This window comes from Lycium barbarum, chromosome 2 (assembly GCF_019175385.1).
Source record: "Lycium barbarum isolate Lr01 chromosome 2, ASM1917538v2, whole genome shotgun sequence".
Lineage (NCBI taxonomy): Eukaryota > Viridiplantae > Streptophyta > Magnoliopsida > Solanales > Solanaceae > Lycium > Lycium barbarum.
In genome coordinates this window covers 131673950-131693288 of record NC_083338.1, presented here as the reverse complement: position 1 = coordinate 131693288, position 19339 = coordinate 131673950, and the positions used below count along the sequence as shown (strand labels likewise).

Genomic DNA, 19339 nt, shown 5'->3' with positions numbered 1-19339 from the left:
TAATTTTTTTCCTCCAGATATTCTTGAACGGGTAATTATGCATTTCATTAGTGTTATTAAATTTCTCACTAGCACAATATTGAAGTTTTGCATATTTTGTGGGAGGTCTTTATTTTTCTTTTGAGGTCTAATAATGATGATTAAATTACTCGTCCATGTGTTTCGTTCGAAAGGTCTTGACAATAGCAAAGTTTTCTTTTTAAAATGTGGTTAACCTTAAAAAAAATTAATCTAACTTCATAAAACATGTCTTTCTCCGTAGTTTGTATCTTCACATGAATAGGTGAAAGAATGCAGTGGCAACAATTGACATCATTGATCATACATTCAGGCTCATCCTCTACTTCATATAATGTTGATACATACCTTTTTCATCAATAACGTATAAAATTACTAATCTAAATACAAATCTAAGTTATCTATTATATATAATATTAATTTGAAGCTGATGTAGCAAACCATAAATTTCGACTATTGGATCATCCCTTAAAATATTTGATTAACGCTTCTAGTGAAGTCAGTTCTCAAGGTAAGTTTTTACCATTAATGTTTGACGAATTCATATAACTTTTGAATTCTAGTGAAGAAATTAGAGTTACCAATTAATTCTTGTGGATTTTGACTGTTGAACTAATCTTCACAAGTGCTTAAACAAGCACGTCACAATCTTTTGGTCTATCATCTCTAGCTAAAATAGCATAGAAGAGTAGAGAATTTTTATCTTTTTTTAATATGAAACTTACTTTCCTTGAACTGTGGTATTCACATATGTACGTATGACTATAATTTTACAAAGTTACATTTTCATGCATGACTATTATTTTAAGAAGAAAAACTTTGAAACTTCACATTTACCGTAATTAGTGCGAATTTAATTTGTTTCATACTTTGAGAAATTGACTAAATTAATATTCAATCATAATTAGTTATCCTTATGTATCAAAGGTTTTATTAGTAAAACTCAACTATGCCAATGATTTTGATATAATAAATTAAGTTAGAGTCACATGTATGCGGAAGCAGATTTATGTGTGACTTATCGCTTCACGAAAATCGACCAATATGGTTTTGCCTAGACCTATATATGTATTGATAAATTCATCAAATGGTTACAAATATTAGCTAATATAGCTCCAAGTTATTTATTGTATGTTAATTTGAAGCCGATGTAGCAAACCATAAATTTTGAGTATTGGATCAGCCCTTGCATATTTGATTAATTAATGCTTTTAGTGAAGGCAGTTTTCAATGTAAGTTTTTACAATTCATGTATGAAGAATTCATATAATTTTAAATTCTTAGTGAATAAACTTAGGTTTATCAATTAATTCTTGTAGATTTTGACTGTTGAACTAACCTTCATAAGTTCTTAAAGAATCAGGTCACGTTCTTTGGTCTATCAATTCTAGCTAAAATAGCGTAGAAGATTAGATAATCTATAATTTTTTTCTTATGACGCTTACTTCCCTTGAAATGTGCTATTCAGATATATACGTGTGATTATGATTTTACAAAGTAATGTGCTATTCAGATATATACGTGTGATTATGATTTTACAAAGTTACATTTTCATGTATGACTATTATTTTAAGAAGAAAAACTTTGAAACTTCATATTTACCGTAATTAGTGTGAAATTAACCTGTTTCATACTTTGAGAAATTGACTAAATTAATATTCAATCATGATTAGTTAATTTCAATCCTTATGTCACTCAAACAATGTTTTATTAGTAAAATCCAACTATGCCAATGATTTTGATATAGTAAGTTAAGTTAAATTCACATGTAAGCGGAAACAAATTTACGTTTGACTTATCGCTTCACGAAAAGAGGCCAAGAGGTTTTGCCTATATCCTATATATATATATATATATATATATATATTGATAAATTCACCAAATAGTTACAAAAATTAGCTAGTATAACTCCAAGTTATTTATAGTATATTAACTTGAAGCCGATGTAGCAAACCATAAATTTTGAGTATTGATGTGCCCTTGCATTTTTCTTGAATTAATGCTTTTAGTGAAGGCCGTTCTCAAGGTAAGTTTTACAATTAATATTTGAAGAATTCATATAATTTAAATTCTAGTGAAGAAACTTAGGTCTACCAATTAATTGTTGTAGATTTTGACTGCTGAGCTAACCTTCTTAAATGCTTAAAGAATTCACGTTCTTTTGGTCTATCATCGTCTATTATCTCTAGCTAAAATACTGTAGAAGAGTAGATAGAGCCTGTTTGGATGGGCTTATGCCTATAAGCAACAGCTTATAAGCTAAAAAAAATAAGTTGGGGTAGTCTAACTTATTTTTTTTGGCTTATAAGCTGTTTTCAGCTTATAAGCTGCTTTAGATAAGCTAAGTCAAATGGGCCCAATTATTTTTTTGAGCTTATTTTAAGCACAAAATGACTTTAAGCTGGCCAGCCAAACACTCAAAAAAACTAAAAACAGCTTATAAGCTAACTTATAAGCCAATCCAAACGGGCTCATAATCCATATTTTTTTTCTTATTACGCTTTCTTTCCTTGAAATATGCTATTAAGCTATGTTCGTGTGACTATGATTTTACAAAGTTACGTCTTCATGTATGACTATTATTTTAAGAAGAAAAACTTTGAAACCTCACATTTACCGTAATTAGTGTGAAATTAACTTGTTTCATACTTCGAGAAATTGACAAAATTAATATTCAATCATGATTAGTTTCAATCCTTATATGTTGCTCAATGCTTTTATTAGTACGACTCAACTATGCCAATGACTTTGATATAACAAATTATGTAAAATTCACATGTATGAGTAAGCAGATTTACGTGTGACTTATCGCTTCACGAAAACTGATCAATAGGTTTTGTCTAGATCCTATATATGTATTTATAGATTCACCAAATAGTTATAAATATTAGCTAGTATAACTCCAAGTTATTTATTGTATAATTTGAAGCTGATGTAGTAATTAACCCATAATTTTGAGTACTAGATCAACCCTTACATATTTGATTAATGCTTTTAATGAACGCAAAGATAAGTTTTTACAATTAGTGATTTGAAGAATTCATATAATTTTTGAATTCTAGTGAAGAAACTTAGGTTTACCAATTAAGTCTTGTAGATTTTGACTGCTGAACTAACCTTCATAAGTGCTTAAAGAATCATGGCATCATGCCACGTTCTTTTGGTCTATCATCTCTAAGCTAAAATAGAGTAGACGAGTAGACAATCTATAATTTTTTCTTATGGCTTACTTTCCTTGAATTGTGCTAATCAGATATGTACGTGTGACTATGATTTTACAAAGCTATGTTTTTACGTATGACTATGATTTTAAGAAGAAAAACATTTACCGTAATCAAGAAGTATCAAATTCACTTTTTTTCATGCATTGAGAAATTGATTAAATTAATATTCAGTCATGATTAGTTTCAATTCATGTGTCGGTCAAAGGTTTTACAAGTAAAACTCAACTATGTCAATGATTTTAATATAGTAAATTGAGTTAAATTCACATGTATGCAGAAGCACATTTATGTGTAACTTATCGGTTCCCGAAAACCGATCATAACTTTTGTCTGGACTCTATGTATGTGTTAATAAATTCACTGAATGGTTATAAATATTTAACTATAAATCTAAGTTATTTATGTATATAAATTTCAAGCCGAGGTAGCAAATCATAAATATCGAATATTGGATCAACCTTATACATATTTCACTATGCTTCCCGTGAAGTTAGTTCTCAAGATAAGTTTTTACAGTTAATGTTTGAAGAACTAATATAACTTTTGAATTCTAGTGAAGAAACTTAGGTTTATCAATTAATTCTTGTGGATTACTAACCTTCACAAGTGCTTAAACAAGCATGTCACGATCTTCTAGTTTATCATCTCCAGCTAAAATTTCTACTATATAGAAAAGTCATGTCATGGACGATCAAGGGCAAATCTGTAATTTTGCTCAATTATAAAAGTCTTCAAGAAAAGTAAGAACCAAACATATACTCCTATAAAATAAAAACCGTGTCCTTGGACGTGGACCCCATACTCCACATGGACGGAGACATGGGCCCTTCACTATTAGCTTACTTGCGTTTAACTAATCTCATACCTGCTTTCTTCCTCGCACCGACACAATTTTGCTTTCCATTAAAATTTTAGTCAATACCTTTAATATTAATTAATTTTGTAAATCATATAATAATACTAAAATAGGATTGTTCACTAAAATTTCAAATAGCAGTTCTCCGTTAAACAGAAAGTCAAATTTGTATTTGTCCATTTTAAACATTTGAAATCAATTAAGATATTTGAATAATGTAAGTTTGATTTAATTTAATAATTAGCCCAATCAAATTTGATAGAAAGAATAAGTTTTCTTTCACTCCAACTTACATTGACAAGTGTATGTTTACACTTTTAAATTAATCAAATCAATATTTAGTTGATTATAATAGATTGCTTACTTTATTTTTCGAGTTGTCAATTAATGTTTAATATTGCTATTCTCTCAAATTAGAAGGGGAAAAGAGTTTCCTTTTAAGAAAGTTATCTCTTTTTAAAAAATATGAATAAATCCCATGAAATATTATATTGAGGAATTTGAGTTTTCATAAACTATATATTTATAGGAATAGTTAATAGAATAAAGTTTTGGATAGAATAAAGTTTTGAATATACGATTTGTTGGCAATTAGAGAAGCAAACGAATTTAAGCGATTAATATATAGAAAAAGATTGGAAAAAATAACAAAAGCATAATTGTAATTTGAGAAATTACATAACCAACTAACATTGACAATAACAAATTTTTGAAATGAAAAAAAAATATGGGCCAAGAAATTAATTTTTTATGTAAATATATATCGTAAACTTAGAAAAATTCGGTAAAAGAACTTTAAATTCAATTTTCAGGAAAGTTTAATGGAAACACAGTTATTTAAGACTATATGTGATCCTTTTATTTAAATTATATAATAGAAGTACTAATTAACTATGTCATTCTGCCATGAAAAAAGAACCAAAAATAGAGGTTTGTATCATGCTAGCGGTCGTGCTGTTATCAATTAAGATAAATTATGTGTTAAACTTCATATGATAGTCAGGTTAGTCAGGTGCGCTTCTTAACAACTCTAATTTCTACTTTTGAGCAATAAATTAAAAGAATTGTCTCTCAAGAGAACAACAAATCAAACTTGTTATATAAGATATAATTCATTCTAACAATCAAATTATCTTAGGATCATAATAAATTTATGTTATTATAGTATTATGTGATAGTAAAACACAGATTAAATGTCAGATTGTGAGTGCTTCACATCTTACAAATATATATTTCAATAATTGATACTAAAAATACTTGAAATTATTTCTGGGTTAAGTTACTTTATTGCTTTAATTATGCTAAAAGTTTAGGCTAGGAGTTAGAGTTAGGACCAATCGAATGTTGGTCAAAATGCTGTATATTTTTGGTGAATAACTTTTAATATCTTCATTTTAATTTTTCTAAAATAGGAAAAATAATAGCATAAACTTTAAATTTTCTCTATATGAAATTGATTTAAAATCCCATTGGGCCCATGCACAGGCCTTAAACTATCTAGTAGTATAGAAGAGTAGAGGACCGTGTTAATTTATTATGTGTCTTGATTCGTCGTAAGAGGGTCAAGCTAACTAATTTTCAATGTGAAGTTAGGCAAAGAATCTACACTTTTTTCAAATAAAACTTCCACAATATTAAACTAAATAAAAAGTATTATAAATTACAAAAGTTAAAATTTAAAATATTTAAAAAATCCTGATAAAAAAGATATTCTTTGACTCTCCAAAAAGAAACTAGGACAAAAATTAAAACAGAGGAAGTATCATATTAGGAGGAGAGATCAAGAATCAATTGCAAGTAGACAAAAATCATTGAGCACTTTCATGGTGTTTTTTCAATTAAAATAAAGAATTAATTACTTGAATATGATCTAACAATTTAATTACAATTATTACAAGATATCTCTATTTATACTCAGGGGTGGGCGTTCGGTATTTGGTTCGGTATTTTAAAGTTCAGGTTCGGTAATTGAAAGTAGATATCAAATACCGAACTTTCAAACTTCAGTTCGGTAATTTGATAATCGGTAAATCAAACTTCGGTTCGATACGATATTCGGTAATACCATATTGAAGTCGAAGTCTATTGTATTAAAGATGATTTCATTGTCAAGATACATGCAGATGTGGGTCAAAATTTAACTATCCTTTTCACCTTTGTGTACAACGGTTCATACAGCTTCTGGTATTTAGCTTCAAGTGCCTTCTCCTCCAAAAACTTAACTTGCAGTTCATCATCTCTTCTACCTTTTGTAATAGCAATTAAGATATATCATATTGGAAGCTTCAATACAGCCAAAATAATGAGAAATGCAAATCCAAGAACTCAAAGGTGTGAAAAGGGGAACTTACAACTAGTAAATTAATCATTAGAATGAGAACTTATTTATTTACAAATACAGTTACTAGTCACGCCAGTTAAATGGAGTATCATTTTGTTGGGATCGGTATTACCGAATACGCATGGGATGAAGCAGAACTCAATCACTGATGGGTATATTAATTTAATGGGCCTTTTATTTATTTCGGTATTACTGAATTACCGAACAGTATTATTATCTAAAACCGAATACCGTAACCGAAATATCATATTTTAAATTTTATTCCCGAAAACTGAAATACCGAATACCAAAATCTCCAATTTGATTCGGTAATTCAGTTTTTAATATTTTATGCACAGCCCTATATACTATAAAAATGTATTAGCAGATACAAATAGCTGGACGCAACTCCCCTCCAGTGGAGTGAGTGTCAAGTGGGCCTTTTGATTTGCTGACATCTGCCCATTTAGTGATCCAAGGGTTAATAATTATTTATCCAAAACCACCTCTTAAACTTGGACCAGGCACTTTTATCACCCAAAAAAATAATTTTGAAATCAAACTAACCCGTCAAAAAAAAAATCAAACTAGGTTTAACGCACAGAAAAAGGGTCAAAGTGTACATTTACACTTTGGTCCTTTCACGCACAGATTCTGTGCGTGAAACCCCTTCCCCCCCCCCCCCCCCCACCTCAACCTTTATTCTTTGGAAATTAAAGTAAAAATTAAGGTTTTTTTCGTACTTTAACCGAAGATTAGTCACGTTTCAAAACACCGGAATATAAATATTTTATATAGAACTTAATATTTTTTTAGTGTACAATAATATCAGCTCATTACATCAAGTATACATATACATTTAGATCTTCGTTTTAGGGGTTGTAAAGTGCTTTACGTGTATACATATACATTTCTACATAAAATATTTATATCTTAATTTTTAGTTTGATTTCCAAAGAATAAAGGTTGGGGTCGGGGGGGGGGGGGGGGGGGGAGGGGTTTGACGCACAGAATCTGTGTGTGAAAGGACCAAAGTATAAATGTACACTTTGGCTCTTTCACGCACAGATTCTGTGCATAAAGCTTACTTTGATTTTTTTTTTTTAATGGGTTAGTTTGGTTCCAATTTTTTTTTTTTTTTTTTTTGTTACAAAAGTGTCGGGCTCCTTAAACCTTGATTAAATTAAAGACCCCTTCTGCCTTAGAACCAATCCGGCAAGATTCTCCGACTCAATTTTAAATCTGTTCAGTTTTTTGGTTTTTCCTCACTTGGGAAAAAAATGTGGGAATCTAACCATTATGAACATAGATGCATGCTACAGAATTTTACTGTCTCCTATATATATACTGTGATGCATTTTTGCTCAATTAAGAAGTTGAATATATGAAGGAATCTGGGAAGAGTTACTATAACAATATGAAAATGATGGAGTATTTAATTTGAAAGAGGCTGGGATTTGAGGTGGAAATTAATGAACAGTGAAAATAATAAGTAGAACTTAAAGAAAGATCATGAAAATAAAAAAATAAAAAAAAAGAAAAAATCATGAAACAAGATATCTTCAATTTTTGTCGTCGGATAAAGAAAAACAGAGGACCCAATTGAGCAAGATTCTCGCCTGTCAATAAGGAAACAGTAAAGTATAAAGGGTGCTTTAGTTTAATCATGATTTAAGAGGTGGTTTTGGTTAAATGATTATTGACTCTTAGATCACTAATTGGACAGATGTCAGCAAATCAAAGACCCACTGGACACTCTCTGCACTGGAGGGCAGCCAAGCCCAGCTAGGCGCTAGCACACCCGACACATCCCCCAGAACTTGGAGGGAAAAGGGGGAATTTTATGTGTATCATTTCACTAGGCCATTGTCATTGAGTTTAACTAATCTAGAGGAGACGAGAAAACAGTGCATGTGAACTCACTTCCATTACCAAATAAAACAATGTTGTTCTTTCCTTTTGGGTGGGAGAGGGCAAAAAAATCAACGGATTTTGTAGCTCACTACTGGAAACTTACGTGATTCAGGAAAAATTTATATGTTCAAGCAATGGACTAGAGTTGAGAAAAGGTATCCAAAAGCAAAAAGAAAAATGGAATATAGAAGGATCCAGACAAATATACATGTATGTTCAAGTTGTGGTAGGCAAATGCCTTTGAGTATTACAATCGTAACATTTTAAAATTTGTTTTCAAACGTAAATAAAACATTCTAACAACTTTCTGAGAAATGAGAAGGTTCCAAATTATTTAATGGATGAATAATTATAATTTATAGGAATTACATAGTAGAAAAAGAAATATGAAAATTTAAAAAATATGCCTTTGTTTTCTTATTGTATAATTAATCCAGGCACTCATTGATATATGGGAAGCTTAAGACCTTAACTTTCAAAAGAATTTACGAGTTTTTATAGTAACTTTGTAAAAAGCAAAAATTAATAATAGGAATTTAACTTTGCAAGGTGCCGTAAAAAAAAAATTCACTAAGTATTACGCTCTTGCTCCGGCTCTAAGTTGGGCATGGTAATATTAAAAAAGTTGTGAAAGTGTATGATATCAAAATCTTATGTTCGGAAGGTTGTAAGGATATTTAGAAGAGGAGAGAACTAGTTTGGAACAGTTGTAATTGTTTAAGGGAAGAACACGACCTTAGCCGCACATTTCGTAACTTCAAACGATCACAACTCCCAATATATAAAGAGCTTAGCCATGAAATAAGATATAAAATTAAGTCCCTTGGAATCTAGTCTCAATTAAAAAAGGACCGATTCGACCCTACCCAACACAATTTCTTCAAATGTAGTAAATATATATGAAAATTGTTACATTGTTGGATGGTAAGAAATTGAATTTTTAGGGGTAATAGTTACTATTATTAATTAGTAACTATTAGTTATCAGTGCATCAAAAGTAATAGACTAATAGTGTATTGATAAACTCTTTCCAATCCATTGACTCTTTTAGTTTTAATTGATTAGAGCTGGTTTTTTGAAGTATTTTGCATGAGATTCTGAGAAGAAGAAAAAAAAGAGAGAAAAAAGGTATGGATAAAGAGATAGATATTCAGAATTAGAGAGTAGAGACAATATTTACTATCAATTTTGATGAAAATCTTGGAAATGGAGATGCAAAATTGGGAGAGAATTTCGACTATGATTTTCAAAGGATGTGTATAATAAACCATTTGAATATGTTTGGAGATGGTAAAAATTGATGGATTATAGCTCATTAGAAGGTTAAAAATTGGGTCGGTCGGCCCTCTTTTGATTAGTCTGTATTATTAGATTAAAAATAAACTAAAAGGGTTTAAAATTTAGAGTAAAAAATTATTACTCACCTGAATTTTTAATTTTCTGGTAATTGTGATTTTTATGTCAGTAGGGTAAAGTTTTGTGATTTTTCTATTAGAAAACATAGTTATTTAATTTTGATAAAACAAATCTATAATTATGTGACGATTTATACATTTTACCTTCAACCAAACAAATGTCACGAAAGAAAAATCAAATATCTTCCAAACATCGGTTATCATTTATAATTTGTTAGCAAATCAAACTGACCCCTAGAGGTTTGAAAAGTTAAAGACGATGGAGGTACGCGAGGAAATATATGTCCCAATATTAAGCAAACTTTAGCATAAAATTTAATGCAAAAGATGTGAGTTGGGTAGCTGAGATCGTGCTACTTGCGAATAATTTGGTGGATGAAATGAACGAATTGTTTTGTAATATTAATTTTGATTGATGATTTAGACAATTGATTGAAATCTACCACTAAGTATTGTTTATACTAATTGGTTTTGCAATCTCTGTTCGCCGAGTCAAAGGGCATCCAATCAATAATGATAGCTACTCATCTCCTAGTTCCACTTTTATTGTTATCAAAGAATTGACAACAACGAAAATTAACTTTAGCATTTTGATTTTTTATGATTACATTGGCAATATCTGATTAAAAAAAAAAATATGTGCTCAACGAATAATAGATATGCAATAACAATGAAATGGTTAGGAAGCCCTATTTTTAAAAATAAAGAAGGGCATGAACTTTTTCTTAATTAATAAATATAATTTTTAAAAGAAAAATAGAAAAATAAATAGCATATCAAAAATTATACAGACTTACATATGTAAGATGGAAAAGACAATAATCTAAATTTAGTTTTATGTTAGTATTGTCCTCATAACTAAAATCTCCATAATGATGTGCTTCCTTATTTTAATGATCAAGATTAAATATCGGACTTGGTAGTTGCATTTTAGTCTTTTTCTTTAAAACTAGTATTTGTATCTGCGCGATGCGCGCTTAATATAAGAGGAAATTAATTAATAAATTTGTATGATTTAGTGTAAACATTGAATATGAATAAATACTATCATGAGAGACTATCTTAACATCTACACTCAGCTATATATAATGTTGGAATTCCTTCAATCGTTATAAAAAATTACTTGACAATTGTGATGAGATAAATTTCTTTTATACTGTATACGTAAATCTCATATACAAAGGACGGCTTTTCTTGAATGTCTTAACCTAACATGTTATTTAATTTTAATATAGAAAAAATTCAAATATTATCCTTGCAATATTCATTCAACGAAATCTTAATACGGCAATATCCTTCTGCAGTTTGGTATGGTGCTTCGTTCTTATTATCTATTTTTCAAAGAAGTGTATTTATATGCTTTGAATTAAAATTTCGTCATTATCTAATCTGTTGACAAACTCTCATCCATTTGAATTAAGTACAACACAAAGCTGAATCTTGTAAAATATAATCGCAACTTTGTCAAAAGACAAAAGAGACTAATTTGTATTATGTAAAAACAAATGTGGCTATTAAAAAGAGAGTGGTTGAGCATATAAGTCAAATTCTATAGAATATAGACTACTACCTCCATCAGCCTCACCCTGCCGTGCCATAAATGATCTCCCCTTGTTGCAAATGACCACTGAGAAATAACACCAAGTTTAGTTGTCGCATTTAAGTTTGTCCAATTTGTTGTGCAACTTAGCTAATCCTGATGTAAGCAAAAGATTTTTGTTAGATATGATGTTAAGGTTGTAGATATTATTTAAAGGAGAGGGTCATTTGGTAATAGAACAAGTACAATTACCAGGTTCACCCTAAGAATATGCATGCATGATTGCATTCGACATGTATTGTTTTTCACACAAATCATTTTGCATCTCAATGGACTGCTTTATTATTTCATTAATATAGAGATCTCAAATGTATAAAGAGAAACTAAGAATCCACATGTTTCCATTAATCTATTAAACAACAAATAGGTAAAATATAAATTAAAATATATTGGTCACCAAGGAGCTAGGCAACCAAAATGAAGATATTGTCAAATTTAACTCTTTATGTCATAATGATTTACCAAACCAACTTACCCATAAAAAATGACTTCGAAAAACATCTTAGCTTCCCTTTTCAAAAGAAAAACCATCTTAGCTTCTTAAAAAAAAATTGATGGTAATTGTATTTGACTCTTCTATTTTTCATTGTTACTCAAATTATTATTATTATCTCATTTATATTTTTGTTTTGATAAATGAAGATGGGGAATATAACTTTTATCTTTATTATTAATATCCAGTTAACAAATTGGAATATTTAAAAGTAATACATAAAATCAAGAAATAATTAACAATTATTAAAAAGCTGAATAAATGTAAACAATCTCAAATTTGAAAACATGAATTTGAAGATAAAACTGTTATCCGTTAATCAAACTTGGCAGTTATGCTATCCATTGACTTTTTATTTTTTATTTACTTTTGTGAATTTGTTTTCTTTTTAAATCTTTGTATCTTTTCTTTTCATTTTTTGTTGTCTTTATAATTTTATTTTATTTATTAAAAACCAATTTTCTGATGATGACACTTGTCATCACATCATGTTTTTGCTTCTCCTATTCTATATAGATAGATTGTCGTCTTTCTGATTTTATTGTATTTATTAAATACCAATTTTCTAGTGATGAGAGTTGTCATCACATCCAGTGGCGTACGCAGGATTTTTCATAAGCAGTGTCACCGTGTAAAAGAGTGAACAATTGAATAAATCACTATAATGATATCATATTATAAAAAGACAACTCAAATCATATTAATAAAACTCAATCCAAGTACATTATTACAATTCTCCTCGACGAGATTTCATCTTTTGAAAGGTATCCATAATAGCCTCATTAGAAATAGTACTAAATACTTCTTTTTCTACAATATATAATTGCATTAAATATTGTGTTATGAATGCCTTCAGAAAATAAAATCGAACTCTGTTCTCAAATTGAAATTTTAACCATCTTGATATTAGCAAGACGTAAAATAAAAAGTTCATGTCGATAGCTCTTACAAGGATTAAAATCCGTAAAGAAACAATAAAACATAGGTAAATTTAAATATCAATATGATGAACACTAAATAATTTCATTGTATAAATTAGAAATAAAATAAATTATTGTCATGAAAAAATTGCTAGCACTTAATAAAATATTATGGTGAAGAAAGTGCTAACCTGATGTGGCAATCGGGATAAAGAACGAGAAGAACTTATATTCTAATTTGAAAGGTGGGCAGCCATCAATTATATTCTTATTGATAAAAGAATTTTTAAGGTTATGACTTATGAGTTATTTTTAGGGTTTTAGCTTTTAAGTTACTTGACCAATTTGGTATAGAATTAGAGTAGGAAGCGGCTAAGTTATTTTACTATTTTTTAGGATTATATTTACTGGTTTTAGGACCCACTGCCATTTTGTTCTAGTTATATTTTAGTTGTTTTATTGATTTAGGATTTAAATTATAGTATAAGCAAAAAAAAAAAAAAAGAGGCCAAGCGGGTTTGATCTGGCGACTTCACCTTCGAAATGCAACTCCTTACCATCAGACCAACACACAGCTTTGTGCTAGCAGTGTCACTTTTTTATATTTATCGTTTACTTTCGTTCCATTTATTTTATATATATCTATATTTTGTAAAAAAAATCGACGAAGCAGTGTCACGTGACACTCCTCGGACCAACATAAATCCGCCCCTGATCACATCATGTTTTTTCCTCTCCTATTCTATATAGATAGATTAAGAATGTGAAGTAAAATCAAAAGAGAAGAGTTAAAAGCTTGAATATAATCAGTTCAAGACCTTTTTTTAAAAAAAAAAATCACTTTTATTTCTTTAACTCCGAAAAAGTTAATATTGCTACAAATAAATTGATTTTGACACCCTAGAAATTGATTTTTACATGATGTGTCACGCTTATAGATTTACACCCTTCATAGACTATCTTCTTTCATTTCCTCAAATTATTATACTCGTTTTCTTCCATTTTTGCTAATCCGAGCAATTGTAAATTAATCTTTCAATTTATTTTTAACCATTCTCTACCTAAACTGTAGTTAATTTTTGTTCTTCCTCGGATTCAATGAATTTCGCCAAGTTGTAATTCATATATAACGAACTAAATAAATGCCTCTTTTCCACTTTTATTTTTAAAGTAAAAAAAGAAGAAGATTATACTATTCAATCATGGAACTCTAGTACCATCTACATGGAGGACTCCATTTGCTTCATCCACCGACTTTGACATTTTAATTGGCAAAACAACTAATTATTAGCATAACTTAACCACCGACACAGGTAAAAATTACTAATCCCCTCATATATAGGATTCCATTGGTTTAGCTAAATTAAAACCTAGATGTTAATCGTCTAAGAGATATTGATCTATTAACAAAGTACAGATACTAGCTACATTGACCCAGTCAAGAATTATTACCGACATATTTTATATTAAACAAATACTTGTCCAAAAGAGTCGGAGATCTTCTATTCTCTTTTTGTTTACTCATTCCTTTAACAGTTTATAATAATTAATGTGTAGGTTGCTTATAATTTTTTATTAGTACATGAGTAACAATATTTTCTTCATTTGCATATAGTAAACGGAGGAGAGATGAAAGACAAAAATGGTCACGAAGTACTCACTATTTTGTCGGACTTAAAGCTGGATCCGATACATATACCATTTGAATAAGCATGTTACTCGTCTAGGGGATCAATCTTTTCAACTGAGTGAGACTAGCATAATCTAACATTTTGTACCAAAGAAACGGGTCATCGTCTAGCATACTTAAATAGATTAATTCGTTTTCGGGGAGAGACAAAACCTATGCTTTGTAGATATTGTTATATCTTTTCCCCTTCAAGTACAACTCCTCCTGAATTTGTATTAGTAGTCAAATAGCGTTCTGAAGTACTTTTTACCTTGTTGCCTCTGTCACACAATTGAGAGGTGCTTAAAAATTATGTTTAAGATCATCTACGAAATAAACATTGTTTATAGCGTAGGAGGGTGATTTATCGATCTTACCTATGTCAGTAATTTCATCTTTTTTTGCCGTTACCAAAAGTCATACACCCTATAAGGTTGTTAGTGAGAATTTTTTCTTGTTCTCAGGCATATAACAACCATTATCTGGATACCAAAATTAGTTGCTTCCTCCTCTAACTTGTTGGGTTATTAGCATTTTAATATTACAAAAAATTATATTAAAGTGATGCCGTCATGATTCCTGGTTGTGCAGTTCATTTCCCGCGTCCATATTTGGATGAACGTGGCCATAAATTGCTTTGTAACATTCTTCTTGTAACTCATATCACCCCTAAGTAATAATTCTCTCATTATTTACTCATATTATTATCCCGCTACTCATCCAATTCATTGCAAGGGTGAACTTCTAAACTATAAATAGAAGTCTTCCTTAGCTTTTGGTGGGTAGAGAAAAATATAGAGTACATGAAAAAGTGGATTAAAAGAGAAAGTAATTTTTAGTTGAAGGAAGGTGTTCTTATGGTAGAGCTTTGAACTCTTCAACTTGTCCGGAGTTGTTTGAGTCACACGACATTGACGGTTTGTTGTATCCTGGAGGGAATAAGTAAGAGTTATACTACTGGACCGGTGAAGATTATGCCGCAGTGGACTTGAATCTCTTTAAAGAGAACGAGATATTCGCGTATCAGCATGAAGAATATTTAATTCATTTTGTTCTTCATTTTAATTTTATTTTTCAACCGTAGTTTATTATAATTTGTGATAAATATTCACCAACATAACTTTATTCTGCAAAGTAACTCAAAGAATAGACATAGGAAAACATACCAGCTTGGTTCCAATTTCTTTAAGTAAAAGGATAAATCACTTGACTTTTGGTCCAACTTGATATCACAAACCTTTGTATTCTCCCCAGTTGTTTTAGCCAAAGTCGAGTACTCATTATAATGTCTAGTTACCACAGTGTGTACACAATTTATTGTCAGTTAGATATACATACTTTTGGAATCCTATTTGCCTAGGGGTTACGTTCTTATATCCAAGTCATTTTTTATTTATGTTATGATATTCCTAGAACGAATTTAATGCCTCAGAGGACCTGTTCAGTTCCACATAAAGGTTCTAGCAAACTTATTTTTAGTTTTGTTCAGATTCTCTTGAAGGAAATATGTTCTCGTAACATTCAATGTCAATTTTGCTTTAAAAATCAAACTCTTCCCTCAACTATGAACAATAAACATTCCTCCCCCCCCCCCCTAAAAAAAATCCTATGCAATGTCTATTTTACCCTTGAATCCGGCATTATTAGATTTTTGAATCTCGCTTCTATCTATGTTAGTAGAAGAAGATTTTGTATGGAAACTAATTCGATTTTTGATGGCGCGTGTGAAACAAAACAAGAGATTTTGATAGCGTATCAAAATTGATTTAGATGCAGCTTCATTGGGATTGTGATTGTGAAACAAACTAAAGAAAATTAAGAAAGATGATCGCCTATTTTTGGATAGAAAGATATCCCGTGGTAACTTCTTTTTTTACTGTGTTTGTAATAGGAATCTCGTTATGTTTGGTTAATTAGAAAATACCGCTCCTATTGATAAATATGGTTCTAAATTCGTTTATGTAGGAAATTTTCCCGAAAAGAATTCTGTTTCTAACATTGTTTTGATCCATACTTCCCCATAGTATGACTTGGCAACCATATTGTTCTATTTGATGTATATGTAGCACACTTGTGGATGTTCTAGTAAATTTTCTTTCAAAATATATGTTGTATTTGTAGATTTCATGTTCAAATTCACGCCAAAATTAAATAATTTAATTTTCGTACTCTTACTTCCCCATAGTATGACTTGGCAACCATATTGTTCTATTTGATGTATATGTAGCACACTTGTGGATGTTCTAGTAAATTTTCTTTCAAAATATATGTTGTATTTGTAGATTTCATGTTCAAATTCACGCCAAAATTAAATAATTTAATTTTCGTACTCTGAATACTGTCACATAAGAGCTGAGTACTTTGCCAGGTCTCTATTTGATTATTTATCAATATCAACTTGAAAATAGTCATAAATCATACACGTAAGAGTAAGTAGAAGTGTTTCTATTTGAATTCGGCTTAAAAATCTTTTTCTAGAAAAAAAAGGTTCTAATTTTAGGTTTTTAATTAAGTGAATCACTCCCTGGACCTTTCCTAAATGATTTAATCTGATATAAAAAAGATGAAATAAGAAAAAGGAAAAGAAAAAAAGACTAGAGAGAGAAGGTGAAGATAAACACGTATAATAATAACTTATTTTATTCATCTCATAATCTCTGCATTTTGCAAGGAGATCGAAACTGAGGAAACACACACAAAGGCATAGAAGGAAAATATAAATAGGGTACAAATATATCACTAACTTATAAAACATGAAGCTACAAAAGAACTTCGCCATCTGTGGGGCTTATTGTTTACTCTTTTGTCTTCTTCCTTTTCGTGCGACATTTTCATTGTCTCTCGAAAATGAAAATGCATTTCTCTTGGCTGACCATTCTGCTTGTCCTGCATAAGAACATATATTGTGAATGAGAACATACATTGTAATTGATCAAAGCTAACCAAATAAGACTTAGACAGCATTGGTCTTTACAATAATGTTTTGCATGAAGAAATTATGCAACTTATTGCTTCGCATTTTAGACATATCATTTTTAAAAGTTTTAGTTGGCTTAATTACCTCAAACTTAATGAAGAATGAAGTCTTCTTCTAGTAATGGTAGGGAGGAGGAGGAGAAGTGTAAAGATAGTGGGGTGGTGGATGAGACTTGTAGACTGGAGTAGGTGGTGGTGGAGACTTATATACTGGTGCAGGATGGTATGGTGTTGGTGAAGGATGGTATGGCTTCACTGGTGGTGGTGGCGACTTGTAAACTGGGGTGTGTGGTGGGTAGTGTGGCTTTGTGGGTGGTGGTGGGGACTTATAAACTGGAGTAGGTGGTGGTGGTGACTTGTAAACTGGGGTATGTGGTGGGTAGTGTGGCTCCTTGGGTGGTGGTGGGGACTTGTAAACTGGGGTGTGTGGTGGGTAATGCGGCTCCTTAGGTGGTGGCGGTGAGTTGTAAACTGGAGTTGGCGGTGGTGGCGACTTGTAAACAGGGGTGTGTGGTGGGTAGTGCGGCTCCTTAGGTGGTGGAGGTGAGTTGTAAACTGGAGTTGGCGGTGTTACAGGGGTGTGTGGTGGGTAGTGTGGCTTCTTGTGTGGTGGAGGTGAGTTGTAAACTGGAGTTGGCGGTGTTACAGGGGTGTGTGGTGGGTAGTGTGGCTTCTTATGTGGTGGAGGTGAGTAAACTGGAGTTGGCGGTGTAACAGGGGTGTGTGGTGGGTAGTGCGGCTTCTTATGTGGTGGAGGTGAGTAAACTGGAGTTGGCGGTGTAACAGGGGTGTGTGGTGGGTAGTGCGGCTCCTTAGGTGGTGGAGGTGAGTTGTAAACTGGAGTTGGCGGTGTTACAGGGATGTGTGGTGGGTAGTGTGGCTTCTTATGTGGTGGAGGTGAGTAAACTGGAGTTGGCGGTGTAACAGGGGTGTGTGGTGGGTAGTGCGGCTTCTTATGTGGTGGAGGTGAGTAAACTGGAGTTGGCGGTGTAACAGGGGTGTGTGGTGGGTAGTGCGGCTCCTTAGGTGGTGGAGGTGAGTTGTAAACTGGAGTTGGCGGTGTTACAGGGATGTGTGGTGGGTAGTGTGGCTTCTTATGTGGTGGAGGTGAGTAAACTGGAGTTGGCGGTGTAACAGGGGTGTGTGGTGGGTAGTGCGGCTTCTTATGTGGTGGAGGTGAGTAAACTGGAGTTGGCGGTGTAACAGGGGTGTGTGGTGGGTAGTGTGGCTCCTTGGGTGGTGGAGGTGAGTTGTAAACTGGAGTTGGCGGTGTAACAGGGGTGTGTGGTGGGTAGTGCGGCTCCTTAGGTGGTGGAGGTGAGTTGTAAACTGGAGTTGGCGGTGTAACAGGGGTGTGTGGTGGGTAGTGTGGCTCCTTGGGTGGTGGAGGTGAGTTGTAAACTGGAGTTGGCGGTGTAACAGGCGTGTGTGGTGGATAGTGTGGCTCCTTGGGTGGTGGTGGTGAATTGTAAACTGGAGTTGGTGGTGGTGGAGATTTATAAACTGGTGCAGGATGATAAGGTGTTGGTGAAGGGTGGTATGGCTTCTTAGGTGGTGGTGGAGATGAGTATTGATAATTTGCTGAGCTTTCAGAAGCTAAGCTAAGTGAAACTAAAACCACAAAAAGAGTGGCAAATAGAGAGGCCATTTTCCCCATATTTGAAACAAAGGAGAGAAGTTGTTGTCCTCTTAAGCTGCACATGAACCCCTTTATATAGCTTTCATTTAAACAATTACCTTTATTGATGAAGCCATGAAGGTAAAAGTCTCACTAAAATACTTCAAATCTACCAAAGTTAAAAGCGTTTTGATTTGGTTTTGTCATGTCGGCTCAAATTGACTTTTTTTTCTTTTTTGATAGAGGCTGCAAGCTAAGCAAATGAATAAACTATTATGGCAGCTATACTATTTGTGATGCAATAATTCAAAGAGAA

General features: G+C 31.8%; 1 protein-coding gene across 1 annotated transcript; it reads right to left on the bottom strand.

The window, feature by feature from the left end:
- Window positions 1–17051: 17051 nt before the first annotated feature.
- Window positions 17052–19100, bottom strand: LOC132627291 (extensin-like). Its single transcript, XM_060342554.1, has 2 exons — window positions 17491–19100; window positions 17052–17315 (listed from the first exon to the last, which is right to left on the bottom strand). The coding sequence occupies exon 1, from the start codon at window positions 19060–19062 to the stop codon at window positions 17521–17523; it is 1542 nt and encodes a 513-aa protein (XP_060198537.1). The 5' UTR covers window positions 19063–19100; the 3' UTR covers window positions 17052–17315; window positions 17491–17520.
- Window positions 19101–19339: the final 239 nt, after the last annotated feature.